A 17,344-nucleotide genomic window follows, 5' to 3' on the forward strand; every position below is an offset into this window, starting at 1 on the left:
CACACACACACACACACACACACACACACACACACACACACACACACACACACACACACACACACACACACACACCTTAAAAAAAAAAAAACCTGACGTGGAGAAACTCTGCAGTGATCTTCAGAAGCAAATCAAATAAAACAAATTTATTCATTTCTATAGCACCAATTTGCGATGAGGTCCGATCAAGGTGCTTCACACAACACAATACCAGAAAACATGGAAACCTGAATTTAAAAAAATTTAAGAACACAATAAAAAGACAAAACCATAAAAGAGCACAAGAATAAAAACATCAGAACACAATAACACTAATGACAAAACAGGGAAAACAAAGGGGCCTTTAGACGTGACTTAAAAGTCTCCACAGTATCTGACTGCTGAATTTGTGCCGGGAGATCGTTCCACGGTCAGAGAAAGATCTGTGCCCCACAGACTTTTTATTCACCCTGGGAACACACAAAAGTAGTCCTGCACCCTGTAAACGCAGGGCCTGAGCTGGTACATAGGGCTTCACCAGGTCAGCCAGATAGGGAGGTGCAAGTCCATGAACAATTTTATAAACTAATAACAAAACCTCAAAATCTGATCTTGCAGTGACAGGAAGCCAGTGAAGAGATACCAAAACGGGCGTGATGTGGTCAAATGTTCTACTTTGTGTCAAAATTCTGGCAGCAGCATTTTCAATCAATTGGTTACTAAAATATCAATCAATTTTATTTATATAGCGCCAAATCACAACAGTTGCCCCAAGGCGCTTTATATTGTAAGGCAAAAGCCATACAATAATTACAGAAAAAGCCCAACAGTCAAAACGACCCCCTGTGAGCAAGCACTTGGCGACAGTGGGAAGGAAAAACTCCCTTTTAACAGGAAGAAACCTCCAGCAGAACCAGGCTCAGGGAGGGGCAGTCTTCTGCTGGGACTGGTTGGGGCTGAGGGAGAGAACCAGGAAAAAGACATGCTGTGGAGGGAAGCAGAGATCAACCACTAATGATTAAATGCAGAGTGGTGCATACAGAGCAAAAAGAGAAAGAAACATGCAGTGCATCATGGGAACCCCCCAGCAGTCTAAGTCTATAGCAGCATAACTAAGGGATGGTTCAGGGTCACCTGATCCAGCCCTAACTATAAGCTTTAGCAAAAAGGAAAGTTTTAAGCCTAATCTTAAAAGTAGAGAGGGTGTCTGTCTCCCTGATCTGAATTGGGAGCTGGTTCCACAGGAGAGGAGCCTGAAAGCTGAAGGCTCTGCCTCCCATTCTACTCTTACAAACCCTAGGAACTACAAGTAAGCCTGCAGTCTGAGAGCGAAGCGCTCTATTGGGGTGATATGGTACTATGAGGTCCCTAAGATAAGATGGGACCTGATTATTCAAAACCTTATAAGTAAGAAGAAGAATTTTAAATTCTATTCTAGAATTAACAGGAAGCCAATGAAGAGAGGCCAATATGGGTGAGATATGCTCTCTCCTTCTAGTCCCCGTCAGTACTCTAGCTGCAGCATTTTGAATTAACTGAAGGCTTTTTAGGGAACTTTTAGGACAACCTGATAATAATGAATTACAATAGTCCAGCCTAGAGGAAATAAATGCATGAATTAGTTTTTCAGCATCACTCTGAGACAAGACCTTTCTGATTTTAGAGATATTGCGTAAATGCAAAAAAGCAGTCCTACATATTTGTTTAATATGCGCTTTGAATGACATATCCTGATCAAAAATGACTCCAAGATTTCTCACAGTATTACTAGAGGTCAGGGTAATGCCATCCAGAGTAAGGATCTGGTTAGACACCATGTTTCTAAGATTTGAGGGGCCAAGTACAATAACTTCAGCTTTATCTGAATTTAAAAGCAGGAAATTACAGGTCATCCATGTCTTTATGTCTGTAAGACAATCCTGCAGTTTAGCTAATTGGTGTGTGTCCTCTGGCTTCATGGATAGATAAAGCTGGGTATCATCTGCGTAACAATGAAAATTTAAGCAATGCTTTCTAATAATACTGCCTAAGGGAAGCATGTATAAAGTGAATAAAATTGGTCCTAGCACAGAACCTTGTGGAACCTTAGTCTGTGAAGAAGACTCCCCATTTACATGAACAAATTGTAATTTATTAGATAAATATGATTCAAACCACCGCAGCGCAGTGCCTTTAATACCTTTAATACCTGAAGCAGAGCCTTCAGCTTTCAGGCTCCTCTCCTGTGGAACCAGCTCCCAATTCAGATCAGGGAGACAGACACCCTCTCTACTTTTAAGATTAGGCTTAAAACTTTCCTTTTTGCTAAAGCTTATAGTTAGGGCTGGATCAGGTGACCCTGAACCATCCCTTAGTTATGCTGCTATAGACGTAGACTGCTGGGGGGTTCCCATGATGCACTGTTTCTTTTTCTTTTTGCTCTGTATGCACCACTCTGCATTTAATCATTAGTGATCGATCTCTGCTCCCCTCCACAGCATGTCTTTTTCCTGGTTCTCTCCCTCAGCCCCAACCAGTCCCAGCAGAAGACTGCCCCTCCCTGAGCCTGGTTCTGCTGGAGGTTTCTTCCTGTTAAAAGGGAGTTTTTCCTTCCCACTGTAGCCAAGTGCTTGCTCACAGGGGGTCGTTTTGACCGTTGGGGTTTTACATAATTATTGTATGGCCTTGCCTTACAATATAAAGCGCCTTGGGGCAACTGTTTGTTGTGATTTGGCGCTATATAAAAAAAATTGATTGATTGATTGATATGGCATGCTCTAATCTCTGTAATAAAATTTTTACGGTCAACAGTATCAAAAGCAGCACTGAGGTCTAACAGAACAAGCACAGAGATGAGTCCACTGTCTGAGGCCATAAGAAGATCATTTGTAACCTTCACTAATGCTGTTTCTGTACTATGATGAATTCTAAAACCTGACTGAAACTCTTCAAATAGACCATTCCTCTGCAGATGATCAGTTAGCTGTTTTACAACTACCCTTTCAAGAATTTTTGAGAGAAAAGGAAGGTTGAAGATTGGCCTATAATTAGCTAAGATAGCTGGGTCAAGTGATGGCTTTTTAAGTAATGGTTTAATTACTGCCACCTTAAAAGCCTGTGGTACATAGCCAACTAACAAAGACAGATGGATCATATTTAAGATCAAAGCATTAATTAATGGTAGGGCTTCCTTGAGCAGCCTGGTAGGAATGGGGTCTAATAGACATGTTGATGGTTTGGAGGAAGTAACTAATGAAAATAACTCAGACAGAACAATCGGAGAGAAAGAGTCTAACCAAATACCAGCATTACTGAAAGCAGCCAAAGATAACGATACGTCTTTGGGATGGTTATGAGTAATTTTTTCTCTAGTAGTTAAAATTTTATTAGCAAAGAAAGTCATGAAGTCATTACTAGTTAAAGTTAAAGGACTACTCGGCTCAATAGAGCTCTGACTCTGTCAGCCTGGCTACAGTGCTGAAAAGAAACCTGGGGTTGTCCTTATTTTCTTCAATTAGTGATGAGTAGTAAGATGTCCTAGCTTTACGGAGGGCTTTTTATAGAGCAACAGACTTTTTCCAGGCTAAGTGAAGATCTTCTAAATTAGTGAGACGCCATTTCCTCTCCAACTTATGGGTTATCTGCTTTAAGCTGCGAGTTTGTGGGTTAAACTACGGAGTCAGGCACTTCTGATTTAAAGCTCTCTTTTTCAGAGGAGCTACAGCATCCAAAGTTGTGCTCAATGAGGATGTAAAACTACTGACGAGATAATCTATCTCACTCACAGAGTTTAGGTAGCTACTCTGCACTGTGTTGGTATATGGCATTAGAGAACATAAAGAAGGAATCATATCCTTAAACCTAGTTACAGCACTTTCTGAAAGACTTCTACTGTAATGAAACTTATTCCCCACTGCTGGGTAGTCCATCAGAGTAAATGTAAATGTTAAGAAATGATCAGACAGAAGGGGGTTTTCAGGGAATACTGTTAAGTCTTCAATTTCCATACCATAAGTCAGAACAAGATCTAAGATATGATTAAAGTGGTGGGTGGACTCATTTACTTTTTGAGCAAAGCCAATAGAGTCTAATAATAGATTAAATGCAGTGCTGAGGCTGTCATTCTCAGCATCTACGTGGATGTTAAAATCGCCCACTATAATTATCTTATCTGAGCTAAGCACTAAGTCAGACAAAAGGTCTGAAAATTCACAGAGAAACTCACAGTAACGACCAGGTGGACGATAGATAATAACAAATAAAACTGGTTTTTGGGACTTCCAATTTGGATGGACAAGACTAAGAGTCAAACTTTCAAATGAATTAAAGCTCTGTCTGGGTTTTTGATTAATTAATAAGCTGGAATGGAAGATTGCTGCTAATCCTCCGCCACGGCCCGTGCTACGAGCATTCTGGCAGTTAGTGTGACTCGGGGGTGTTGACTCATTTAAACTAACATATTCATCCTGCTGTAACCAGGTTTCTGTAAGGAAGAATAAATCAATATGTTGATCAATTATTATATCATTTACTAACAGGGACTTAGAAGAGAGAGACCTAATGTTTAATAGACCACATTTAACTGTTTTAGTCTGTGGTGCAGTTGAAGGTGATATATTATTTTTTTCTTTTTGAATTTTTATGCTTAAATAGATTTTTGCTGGTTATTGGTGGTCTGGGAGCAGGCACCGTCTCTACGGGGATGGGGTAATGAGGGGATGGCAGGGGGAGAGAAGCTGCAGAGAGGTGTGTAAGACTACAACTCTGCTTCCTGGTCCCAACGCTAGACAGTCACAGTTTGGAGGATTTAAGAAAATTGGCCAGATTTCTAGAAATGAGAGCTGCTCCATCCAAAGTGGGATGGATGCCGTCTCTCCTAACAAGACCAGGTTTTCCCCAGAAGCTTTGCCAATTATCTATGAAGCCCACCTCATTTTAAAATAGAACATAACATTGCAGTAGTCCAATCCAGAAGAGACAAATGCATGAATCAGGGCAGAGAGAACATAGAGACGGCCGACTCCCACAAAATTATGTAATCTGGACGCCATTTTGATTGTGTGTAACTGGGGCAGCTTGGTTGCTACAGTGGACTGAGGTTTTGGAAACAAAACTTCTCTTGAGTGGAGTACAAGCTACTGTAATGCACTATTTGACTTTAGAACACAAGGAACTACTATTACAAACGTTTATTTAAACAGCTGTTATGATTGTGGAGTGTAGAGTGGAAAATAAGGTGCTGTAAGTATATTATAACCAAGACAGCCTGAGCTTTTATATTTTGAGTTTTATGTTTTATATTTAGTTTTATATTTTCTGTTGTTTTTTGCCTACCTGACACAGATTTACCATAAAGTACCACACTGTTTGTATTTCTGAATGATTGATGTAAATGAAGTCTAAAAAATATTCAGTGAGTTGGAAATGTTCATGTTTTCATCCTCTGACATTTCTCAAGAAAACTGGCTGGAAAAATGATGAATTAATTCTCATATTTAGAATAAATTGTCCTGTCCCAACCTTTTCCCCCCCTTGGAAAATGCTGCAGGCCTTAAATGTAGGAATGGATATATATTAACAAAAAACATAAAGCTGACCTCACAAAACATGAAATATGTCAGTTTCATACAGTAAATTGAAGTCAAAGAAAATGTCAGGATCATTATGGGTCCCCCACCACCACATTTTTTATATCCTCCAAGCTTTTATGATTTAGGATTGTACAAAACAAAGAAACAAGCAAAAAAAAAAAAAAAAAAAAAATATATATATATATATATATATATATAGTTGAACTGTATATAGAAAAAAACTTTATAAGCTGTATTATCTTTATTCATTCGTTTTAAAGGCCAAATATGTTTTGTGGCTCCAGAAGAGTTTTATTCATTGAAGATGAGACAAAAACGTCTCTTGACACTAAAGGCTGCAGACCCCTGAACCAGACTGACTCCTAATATGAGTAAATTAAGTACTTTTATTTATTTTTTGCTGATTTTTGTGATATTTTGGAAGTGCGGACATGCACGCCGTCTTTAAAACGGTACATGCACTCGGGGCACTATTTTTTTTTTATTTTCATGGAGGAGGGCCCCTCCCCCCGACCCCCCCCCCCCCTCCCCCCGTGGGTTGGGTGTGCGTGATGCTGGTCGACGCCTAAAATTTTGGACACGTTTTTTTTTTGTTTTTTTTGTTTTTTTGGCCACCCAAAAGTTACAATTTCTGACTAATGGTATCAGCACAAACCTTGGAGGACGGGCTTTTCAGTGCAAACCATTTTAAACCGGCCTGTTTGCTGGGTTGGGCCTGGCCAAATAGGCCTAGTTTGTGCTGAAACTCCCACACTCCATTAGTCTCTCCCGTGTCCGTGCAGGTTGTTGCCGTCCCTGAATGTGGTCAAATCCTGCAATATCGTGCAGGGGTTCAAACGAGACAGCGCTGCCCTATTAGCTGGTGAAGTTGAGTGAACTCAGCTCATGTTCTATATCTATATCTCAGCAATAAATGACTCCACTGAAGTCAGGCTTGGTGGTCAGTACCACAAAAGACTTCTGGAAAAAAAAGACCTGACTTGATGGGGGTGCTAAATCCACCTCAGTAGACTTTTGGAATGAATTACAGGTCTTTCTTCTGTTCTTTGGCTCAGGTGCATGGATCCATGTCGCCCAGGCCCACCTGGAGCTTTGTGGATATTTTGAATTGTTCTCATGGAGCTCAGGAAACATTAATGTCAACTGCAGTTTTCTCCCTTTTCCCTTTGATTCATTTGGAGCTGATCACCTTTATTTTTGATTGTCCAGGAAGCCTGTTATTCTGACTTTATTTACATGTCCACTAAAAGCCGGTCTCTGGTTCCCAGCCTCACAGAATCAGAGACCAGTTCCTATGGCTGTTACATGGTGACATGATCCAACAAAATGAAGGCCCAGTCACATGGCACTTAAAGGACAACGAAGTCCAAACAAAAGAAATCTGGACTTTTGTTGAGATTGTTTAACCTTCACACAGCTTTGTTCCTGCAGCTGGCACTTTGTCAGGATTGTTTAACTGTTGAAAAGTTTGAACAAATGCCACCAAAAACCTGAATTCATCTGTATTTTGGTTTGCTGTCGTTCTTGGCGGTTTGTTATCGTTTGCTTAGTTTTTGGAACCTGAGCGTTTATTTTGACTTAGTTCGAGCAGCTGAATGTTTTCACACAGTGCAGAAGCCGGTTAGTGAGCACTGCAGTGGAGGAGAGATGCAGCTCCTCTGTGGCGGTGCTGCTGGGTGTTATGGGGCTTCTGCCGCTGCGTGTGATGGGGCGAGTGTGGCTGCTGTTATGCAATGCTGGCTGGCCAGGAAGAGTTTCTAGGTCTCCTCCGCGAGCACATGGCAGTCCGTGATCGTGGTGCTGTTCCATGACTGCACATACCTGAGGAGAGAGTTGCTGCCCAAAAAAAATGGCTGGTGTCCTGCCAGGAGCTGCAGCATTCTGCTGATGAACTCTGAAAGACTTGCTGTCCTGCTGCCCGTGCAGACAGAAGAGCCTGCTGGCCCTTTCACTCTGACAGTTCAAAAGGTTGGAGGAGGTGATCCTTGATCACTTTGTATTTGTTCAGAGCAGGGAGGGCTTCTCAGGAGTGCGATCAGCTTCATTTCCGTGGAGCTGAGGGCCGTCACAACATAATATTTCATGTCATCTGCAGTAATTTCTCTGAGCGGTGATCTCTCTGAGCGAACTGCACCTCCATTTGTGCAAACCAGGTGGCAGTTTACAGAAGCGAGACTTTAAGCCATGGGTTAAAGCAACACATTTTCATCTGACTGAAATTTTTTCTTGGCAAAAATCAATGCCAGCAATTCCCTAAAATGTGGCGTAGTGGGGGCACACACTTTTTTTCCTCAATAAATACAATAAACACATTATACAGCATACAAATCTATTCTAAATAGCCTCTAAGGAGAGACAAAGCATAAAAAGAACGCAAAACTTGAACATAAAGGTACATAAAAGGGTGGTGGGGGCGGGGTGTAGTCTTGATTCTGGGGGGTCTGGGGGTGCTCCCCCAGAACATTTTTTTAAAGAGCAAGTCAAATTTTGTATATTCTGGTGAATTTTAGTGAGTATGAAGCCCTCTGAAACAAAGAAAACACACTTCAAACTGTGGGGGTCCGGGGATCTCCCCCAGAATTTTTTAAAAGAGCAAGTCAAATTTTGTATATTCTGGTGAATTTTAATGAGTATGAAGCCCACTGAAACAAAGAAAACACACTACAAACTGTCTTGTTGTACATGCAAATTACAATGACAAAGGTGATTCTGATTCTTCTGATTATTATTATTAATATATAAATAAAAAATAAATAAAAAATTACAATTCGTAATACATTTGATGCTTTTACGACAACAAATGCTAAGCCATTATTTATTATACAGAAAACATGCACACAAACTGTACATGTTTTCTGTAACAGAAAATACGAACAGCTTAATGCTAACTTTAACATTGAAAACGCCATAGACATGCTAAGGCGTTAGCATCGGTCCCGTTTTTAAGTTATAAAATACATCTATCAACTGTTTCAGAAGAACAGGTCGGGTCAAAATATCCATCCATCCATTTTCTTCCGCTTTATCTGGACGTGGGGAAAAATTAAGAAAAAGCGAAATAATACGAGGGCTGTCCGTAAAGTATAGGTCCTTTTTATTTTTTTCAAAAACTATATGGATTTCATTCATATGTTTTTACGTCAGACATGCTTGAACCCTCGTGCGCATGCGTGAGTTTTTCCACGCCTGTCGGTGACGTCATTCGCCTGTGAGCACTCCTTGTGGGAGGAGTCGTCCAGCCTCTCGTCGGAATTCCTTTGTCTGAGAAGTTGCTGAGAGACTGGCGCTTTGTTTGATCAAAATTTTTTCTAAACCTGTGAGACACATCGAAGTGGACATGGTTCGAAAAATTAAGCTGGTTTTCAGTGAAAATTTTAACAGCTGATGAGAGATTTTGAGGTGATTTTGTCGCTTTAAGGACTTTTCACGGTGCGAGACGTCGCGCTGCGCTCTCAGGCAGCGTCATCAGCCTGTTCAAGCTGAAAACCTCCACATTTCAGGCTCTATTGATCCAGGACGTCGTGAGAGAACAGAGAAGTTTCAGAAGAAGTCGGTTTCAGCATTTTATCCGGATATTCCACTGTTAAAGGAGATTTTTTTAATGAAAGACGTGCGGACGGGTCCGCGCATCGGGACGCAGCCGACGCGGCGGCACAGGAAAAACACCTCCGTGTTGATAACCATTTGTTAAAATCCAGTTGGCTTTTGATGGCTTTCAGTGGAGTGAGTATATGAGAAATTGTTTATCAGCTGGAGATGTTCCAACTTGTCCTTAAGGCTTCCAGCAGAGGTGTTTTTCCTGTGGCGGAGCGTCGCGGCGGCTGCGAGCCGACGCTGCAATCCGCCCGCAAGTCTTTCATTAAAAAAAATCTCCTTTAACAGTGGAACATCCGGATAAAATGCTGAAACCGACTTCTTCTGAAACTTCTCTGTTCTCTCACGACGTCCTGGATCAATAGAGCCTGAAATGTGGAGGTTTTAAGCTTGAAACAGGCTGACGACGGCAGCTGAGAGCGCTGCGCAACGTCTCGCACCGTGAAAAGTCCTTAAAGCGACAGAATCACCTCAAAATCTCTCATCAGCTGTTAAAATTTTCACTGAAAACCAGCTTAATTTTTCGAACCGTGTCCACTTCGATGTGTCTCACAGGTTTAGAAAAAACAAAGCGCCAGTCTCTCAGCAACTTCTCAGACAAAGGAATTCCGACGAGGGGCTGGACGACTCCTCCCACAAGGCGTGCTCACAGGCGAATGACGTCACCGACAGGCGTGGAAAAACTCACGCATGCGCACGAGGGTTCAAGCATGTCTGACGTAAAAACATATGAATGAAATCCATATAGTTTTTGAAAAAAATAAAAAGGACCTATACTTTACGGACAGACCTCGTACAACAAACCATCGAAGCAGTGATTCGAATTAATGCTTCATTGGTTCGAAGCAAAGCCACGCCCTGCTCTACTTGGGGGGTGTCTGCCAATGTTCCCATGAAGACAGGGAGGAGAAGGACCGTGGCTCATGGCAAGCAGTAAACAGAGCAGAGAGGAGTGAAAATTCACAGTCCCTTCCTCCGCAGTCCATGCTGACATTGCTGCTGCTCTGATTAGGTGTACAGACAGAGATGTGAGAAATATTTGGTGTGTTTGGAGTGTGTATTATTTGGTGGAGTACTTAGCGTGTGGCTAGTGTGGTGGTGTTTTTCTTTTGTAAAAATGAGGTGTCTTATGAATGTTTAGTGCTTCAGTTTTTTTTTTTTTAACACTGGAGCAAGACGGAGTGCGCAGCGCATTGTCAGAGTCTGAACAAGACAGTGAGGATTCTGATGATGAAGGAGATGATCCCTCTTTTGTTCTGGACGAGGAACAAGAGCAGGTGGATCCACCGATGTGCACACAGACCTCCACAGTGGGTCGGATCATGCGCTTCCTGGAAGGCAGAGCAGGATGCAGACACACTGCTCCAGTGGTGGCTCCAGGCGTGTTTTGTTTAAAGCCTCAACGTTAGCTTCGGTTCATTTTGTTCTTTCATCCCTTTTGCGCTGATTTCGCAGGATATTCAGTGGTGGGAAATGTTAAACGCTCATTTGTCCACTTTTTCTTGATGATTCGTGTCTTTTTACTTTTTTCCCTTCATTCAGGAATCATCGTACGTGTCACCAGGCCATAAGGAAAGTTTAGCCAACATATTACAACATAATTTATCTGATCACAACACTGACACACTAACGTGTGACATGCCGCTTACCAGAGCCCACTGTGGCCTGATTAAAAATAAATAAATCCAGAAATTTGCTTTATTTTCTTGTAAATTTTCCCCCTGGAGCAAACCTGCACCTTTATCATTTCAGAGAATATTCAAGTCAGTTTCCCCTCATTAACCAAATTTACCACATTAATCTCTGACAGACAATCTTTTAGTCCTAATAAACCATGACATCACCACGAGGACACGAACACAAGCTGTTACAGCTGATCCGCTAACAATGCTAACAATACTTCACTTCAGAAACATTCACTGAATAGGTTCTGAGAACATGTCTGGCGAGCGCACACAGTGCACAGGTCCTTCTGGTCCAAAGGGCCAGACTGCAGCCTGCAGCTTCTATGTTCACCTCATTGTGATGCACGTGCACACTGGCTGAGGTGCACTCATGCACTTTGTACTCATGTCAGAATAATTAAAATGGGCACGTGCATGCTACCACAATACGTCGCCTGGTGTCTTTGACACGGTGCATCTGTACAAGCACACTTGAAGCAAGGAGAGAAAGAAATTCTCTGAAAATTCAAAGGAATGTCTCAGCAGAGAACAGTTTTTAAGTCGTGCACGTGGTCGTTCAAGGGCAGCCATGCTGTGAAAGGACGTCCAGACTCACCAAAGGCTTGTCCTTGTGTCTGTAGAACACACATCTGCAGTCGAGGTCAGCTGGTCCGGCACAGGCGCGACTCCTCTCATTCCAAACTGTTGCATGTCCTACTTTGGTCCAACGTGCTGGCGTGAGCACGTACATGGACAAAAACCCTGGAAAAGGCAGACATGAATACTTCCTGTGAAAGAGTTGAAGGTTTGGCTCCAGCATGAACAAATAGACCCAAAGGTCAACTCAAAGGTCAAGTCTGCTCCCACCCACTGACTCAGATGGACCACGATGACGAGGACAGGGCAGGTAGTTCAGTGGTTCAGGAGCTCCTGACCTGGGTTTGATTCCTGCTCATGCTGTCATCTGTACCTTTGGACACGAACCTGTTTAGTCTCAGTCCACCCAGCTGTGAACGGGTATCGGGTTTGGACAGGCAGGTAACCTGACTTCAGACCAGTATCCCGTCCAGGCGCGGTGCTAGACTCATCTACTTTTATAAACCCCCAACAGAGGCGCTGCACACAAAAATTCTGAACATTCAAACGAAACAGAACTGTTTCCCGTTACTGTGAAGCATTCAAAAACAGACAGGAGCATCAAGATTTCAGCCAAGAAGACACCCCCCCCATCAGGCGGCGCGAAGCGTGGGGTCGTCATGGTGCAGATGTGGGGTAACACCTGTGTTCTTTCCTGTTCATGCACACAGACTGTCCATCAATGTTCAACAGACTGCAATAAACTCAAAGACTCAGAGACCTGCATCGATCCACACCCGCCCTCCCCAGGGCTGAAACAATTCACCCAATAACTCAAATCATTCAATTACAAAAAATGTTCTTTGCTTCCAGGTTTTGTTTAACGCTGTAGTACATACACCAGGCCTGTATGTGGTGCTGTAATGCTCCCACAAAAAACGGGGAAGAAGACCATAGCGCATAACTAATGTAAGAGCTAATCAACATAGCAGGCAACGCTACAACATTACAAAGCAGAGTAAAATAAAGCCTCAACAGAAAGGGTCCGCGCGCGTCGTCTGAAACGCACTTACTGTGTGGGTATATTTTTTATAACCACAGTCTGGCCCACTGGCTGCTCTCCACCTCCGCAGATGAAGCGAAAGGAAGCGCACTTTAAAAGAATCATGTTGAATTACTCCAGAAAAGAAAATGCCTTTATTCAGATTTGATCAGAGGTTTTGTGGAAACGCTGAAGTATCGACAGAAAAGAAGGAATCTGACTTGGGTTTGAGCTGCACTCTGTACAGCACGTATAAATATACACTAAACACTGAATAAACCACAGCAATAAAAAGTGCAAATGAAATGTACAATAAGAAAAAAAAAGAAAGTCCTGTCTGCAGTCTGGAGTTTTCACAGACCGCCTGGGCTTATGGTTCAGCAAAGCTCCAAAACTCTTAATGACCCAGGAAAAGAGAGAAAGGGAACACCCTAAATTTAAAAATCTGCATGGTGGCACAGCAGCATTGTGCCACTGCTTAGGGAGATATTGATGTTGTTTAAAAACACAAAAGGACTTTTTATCGAATTACTCAAAGAAAAAACTAATAGATAGAATACTCGATTCCAAATATACTGGATAGCTGCAGCCCGAACCCTCCCGGAATGAAGCTGTAATCTTGACAAAAGCAAAAACCACCTGGCACTGCCCTGGGCCCACTGTCTTTACAGTCAGGTCATTGTTCATGTAGCACCGGCTTTCAGACTCGCTAACCTACCGGTAGCATTGTGGCCCACAGCAAGGATGAACTGTGAACATGGCAGCTTGGTTCCACACCTCAGAGACTCAGCGACGTCAGGGATCCAGTGCAGATGAACCTCCCTGTTGAAGGCAACAGAGAACAGGTTTCTGGTTCAGGCATACAGGTGCTCACAGCTCAAACTGAAAAGAGGGCACAGTCAGAGCTAACATCTCCCACAGCGCTCTTCTCAAGTTTGGAATCACTTTGCTTTTTCTCTACTATATTTAATGTGTGTGTTAACGTGTGCCGTTAGCTCCGTGTGTGAGAGCTGTTAACAGCAATACTAAAACATTTATGCCAGGCGAGTCAATTGTCCAAAAAATGCCCTCAGACCCCAGAGGGTTAATGTGCGCTGTTAGCTCCGTGTGTGTGTGGTAATGTGCGCTGTTAGCTCCGTGTGTGTGTGGTAATGTGCGCTGTTAGCTCCGTGTGTGTGTGGTAATGTGCGCTGTTAGCTCCGTGTGTGTGTGTGTGTGTGTGGTAATGTGCGCTGTTAGCTCCGTGTGTGTGGTAATGTGCGCTGTTAGCTCCGTGTGTGTGGTAATGTGCGCTGTTAGCTCCGTGTGTGTGGTAATGTGCGCTGTTAGCTCCGTGTGTGTGTGTGTGTGTGTGAGGTAATGTGCGCTGTTAGCTCCGTGTGTGTGTGTGTGTGTGTGAGGTAATGTGCGCTGTTAGCTCCGTGTGTGTGTGTGTGTGTGTGTGTGAGGTAATGTGCGCTGTTAGCTCCGTGTGTGTGGTAATGCGCGCTGTTAGCTCCGTGTGTGTGGTAATGTGCGCTGTTAGCTCCGTGTGTGTGGTAATGTGCGCTGTTAGCTCCGTGTGTGTGGTAATGCGCGCTGTTAGCTCCGTGTGTGTGGTAATGTGCGCTGTTAGCTCCGTGTGTGTGGTAATGTGCGCTGTTACCTCCGTGTGTGTGTGTGTGTGGTAATGTGCGCTGTTACCTCCGTGTGTGTGTGTGTGTGGTAATGTGCGCTGTTAGCTCCGTGTGTGTGTGTGTGTGGTAATGTGCGCTGTTAGCTCCGTGTGTGTGTGTGTGTGTGTGTGGTAATGCGCGCTGTTAGCTCCGTGTGTGTGTTAATGCACGCTGTTAGCTCCGTGTGTGTGTGTTAATATGCGCTGTTAGCTCCGTGTGTGTGGTAATGTGCGCTGTTAGCTCCGTGTGTGTGGTAATGTGCGCTGTTAGCTCCGTGTGTGTGTGTGTGTGTGTGAGGTAATGTGCGCTGTTAGCTCCGTGTGTGTGGTAATGCGCGCTGTTAGCTCCGTGTGTGTGGTAATGTGCGCTGTTAGCTCCGTGTGTGTGGTAATGTGCGCTGTTAGCTCCGTGTGTGTGGTAATGCGCGCTGTTAGCTCCGTGTGTGTGGTAATGTGCGCTGTTAGCTCCGTGTGTGTGGTAATGTGCGCTGTTACCTCCGTGTGTGTGTTAATGCGCGCTGTTAGCTCCGTGTGTGTGTGTTAATATGCGCTGTTAGCTCCGTGTGTGTGTGTGTGTGTGTGTGTGTGGTAATGTGCGCTGTTAGCTCCGTGTGTGTGTGTGTGTGGTAATGTGCGCTGTTAGCTCCGTGTGTGTGTGTGTGTGGTAATGTGCGCTGTTAGCTCCGTGTGTGTGTGTGTGTGGTAATGTGCGCTGTTAGCTCCGTGTGTGTGTGTGTGTGTGGTAATGTGCGCTGTTAGCTCCGTGTGTGTGTGTGTGTGTGTGGTAATGTGCGCTGTTAGCTCCGTGTGTGTGTGTGTGTGTGGTAATGTGCGCTGTTAGCTCCGTGTGTGTGTGTGGTAATGCACGCTGTTAGCTCCGTGTGTGTGTGTTAATATGCGCTGTTAGCTCCGTGTGTGTGTGTTAATATGCGCTGTTAGCTCCGTGTGTGTGTGTTAATATGCGCTGTTAGCTCCGTGTGTGTGTGTGTGGTAATGTGCGCTGTTAGCTCCGTGTGTGTGTGTGTGGTAATGCACGCTGTTAGCTCCGTGTGTGTGTGTTAATATGCGCTGTTAGCTCCGTGTGTGTGTGTGGTAATGTGCGCTGTTAGCTCCGTGTGTGTGTGTGTGTGTGTGTGGTAATGTGCGCTGTTAGCTCCGTGTGTGTGTGTGTGTGTGTGGTAATGTGCGCTGTTAGCTCCGTGTGTGTGTGGTAATATGCGCTGTTAGCTCCGTGTGTGTGTGGTAATATGCGCTGTTAGCTCCGTGTGTGTGTGTGTGGTAATATGCGCTGTTAGCTCCGTGTGTGTGTGTGTGGTAATGTGCGCTGTTAGCTCCGTGTGTGTGTGTGTGGTAATGCACGCTGTTAGCTCCGTGTGTGTGTGTTAATATGCGCTGTTAGCTCCGTGTGTGTGTGGTAATGTGCGCTGTTAGCTCCGTGTGTGTGTGTTAATATGCGCTGTTAGCTCCGTGTGTGTGTGTGTGGTAATGTGCGCTGTTAGCTCCGTGTGTGTGTGTGTGGTAATGCACGCTGTTAGCTCCGTGTGTGTGTGTGTGGTAATGTGCGCTGTTAGCTCCGTGTGTGTGGTAATGTGCGCTGTTAGCTCCGTGTGTGTGTGTGTGGTAATGCGCGCTGTTAGCTCCGTGTGTGTGTGTTAATATGCGCTGTTAGCTCCGTGTGTGTGTGTGTGGTAATGTGCGCTGTTAGCTCCGTGTGTGTGTGTGTGGTAATGTGCGCTGTTAGCTCCGTGTGTGTGTGTGTGTGGTAATGTGCGCTGTTAGCTCCGTGTGTGTGTGTGTGTGGTAATGTGCGCTGTTAGCTCCGTGTGTGTGTGTGTGGTAATGTGCGCTGTTAGCTCCGTGTGTGTGTGTGTGTGGTAATGTGCGCTGTTAGCTCCGTGTGTGTGTGTGTGGTAATGTGCGCTGTTAGCTCCGTGTGTGTGTGTGTGTGTGTGTTAATATGCGCTGTTAGCTCCGTGTGTGTGTGTGTGGTAATGTGCGCTGTTAGCTCCGTGTGTGTGTGTGTGTTAATATGCGCTGTTAGCTCCGTGTGTGTGTGTGTGGTAATGTGCGCTGTTAGCTCCGTGTGTGTGTGTGTGTGGTAATGTGCGCTGTTAGCTCCGTGTGTGTGTGTGTGTGGTAATGTGCGCTGTTAGCTCCGTGTGTGTGTGTGTGGTAATGCACGCTGTTAGCTCCGTGTGTGTGTGTTAATATGCGCTGTTAGCTCCGTGTGTGTGTGTGTGGTAATGTGCGCTGTTAGCTCCGTGTGTGTGTGTGTGTGGTAATGTGCGCTGTTAGCTCCGTGTGTGTGTGTGTGTGGTAATGTGCGCTGTTAGCTCCGTGTGTGTGTTAATATGCGCTGTTAGCTCCGTGTGTGTGTGTGTGGTAATGTGCGCTGTTAGCTCCGTGTGTGTGTGTGTGTGGTAATGTGCGCTGTTAGCTCCGTGTGTGTGTGTTAATATGCGCTGTTAGCTCCGTGTGTGTGTGTGTGGTAATGCACGCTGTTAGCTCCGTGTGTGTGTGTTAATATGCGCTGTTAGCTCCGTGTGTGTGTGTTAATATGCGCTGTTAGCTCCGTGTGTGTGTGTGTGGTAATGTGCGCTGTTAGCTCCGTGTGTGTGTGTGTGGTAATGTGCGCTGTTAGCTCCGTGTGTGTGTGTGTGTGGTAATGTGCGCTGTTAGCTCCGTGTGTGTGTGTGTGGTAATGCACGCTGTTAGCTCCGTGTGTGTGTGTTAATATGCGCTGTTAGCTCCGTGTGTGTGTGTTAATGTGCGCTGTTAGCTCCGTGTGTGTGTGTGTGTGGTAATGTGCGCTGTTAGCTCCGTGTGTGTGTGTGTGGTAATGCACGCTGTTAGCTCCGTGTGTGTGTGTTAATATGCGCTGTTAGCTCCGTGTGTGTTACCGTTCGTCCTCCAGCTCTCTGTAGATTTCTTCATCTTCTTCCTGAACGGCTCGAGAAAAAACCGACAGAACTTCTCCAAAAAACGTCGCCATCATCCGCGTCTAAACAACTACATTTCACAATAAGAGTCCGCAGCCACCTCTCTCCTTCACAATAAGAGTCTGCATCCACAGCTCTGCTTCACAATAAGAGTCCACATCCATCTCTCAACTTCACAATAAGAGTCTGCATCCACATCTCTGCTTCACAATAAGAGTCCACATCCATCTCTCTTCTTCACAATAAGAGTCTGCATCCACATCTCTGCTTCACAATAAGGCTGAGTCTCAATTCTTCCTCTCTTACCCCTTCCCCTCCGTTTTGCA

At 44.4% G+C, this 17,344-nt stretch overlaps 1 protein-coding gene across 1 annotated transcript in view; it reads right to left on the minus strand.

The window, feature by feature from the left end:
• Positions 1 to 17,134, minus strand: part of psmg1 (proteasome (prosome, macropain) assembly chaperone 1) — a 39,048-nt gene extending 21,914 nt beyond the window's left edge. Inside the window, exons 1-3 of the mRNA XM_034177476.1 lie at positions 16,980 to 17,134; positions 13,144 to 13,247; positions 11,424 to 11,569 (exon numbers count right to left, since the gene is read on the minus strand). Coding sequence (XP_034033367.1) covers positions 11,424 to 11,569; positions 13,144 to 13,247; positions 16,980 to 17,074 — 345 coding nt within the window. The 5' untranslated portion in view covers positions 17,075 to 17,134. The remainder of the gene's footprint in view (positions 1 to 11,423; positions 11,570 to 13,143; positions 13,248 to 16,979) is intronic.
• Positions 17,135 to 17,344: the final 210 nt, after the last annotated feature.

Source organism: Thalassophryne amazonica, chromosome 9, assembly GCF_902500255.1.
Source record: "Thalassophryne amazonica chromosome 9, fThaAma1.1, whole genome shotgun sequence".
NCBI classification, from domain to species: Eukaryota; Metazoa; Chordata; class Actinopteri; order Batrachoidiformes; family Batrachoididae; genus Thalassophryne; species Thalassophryne amazonica.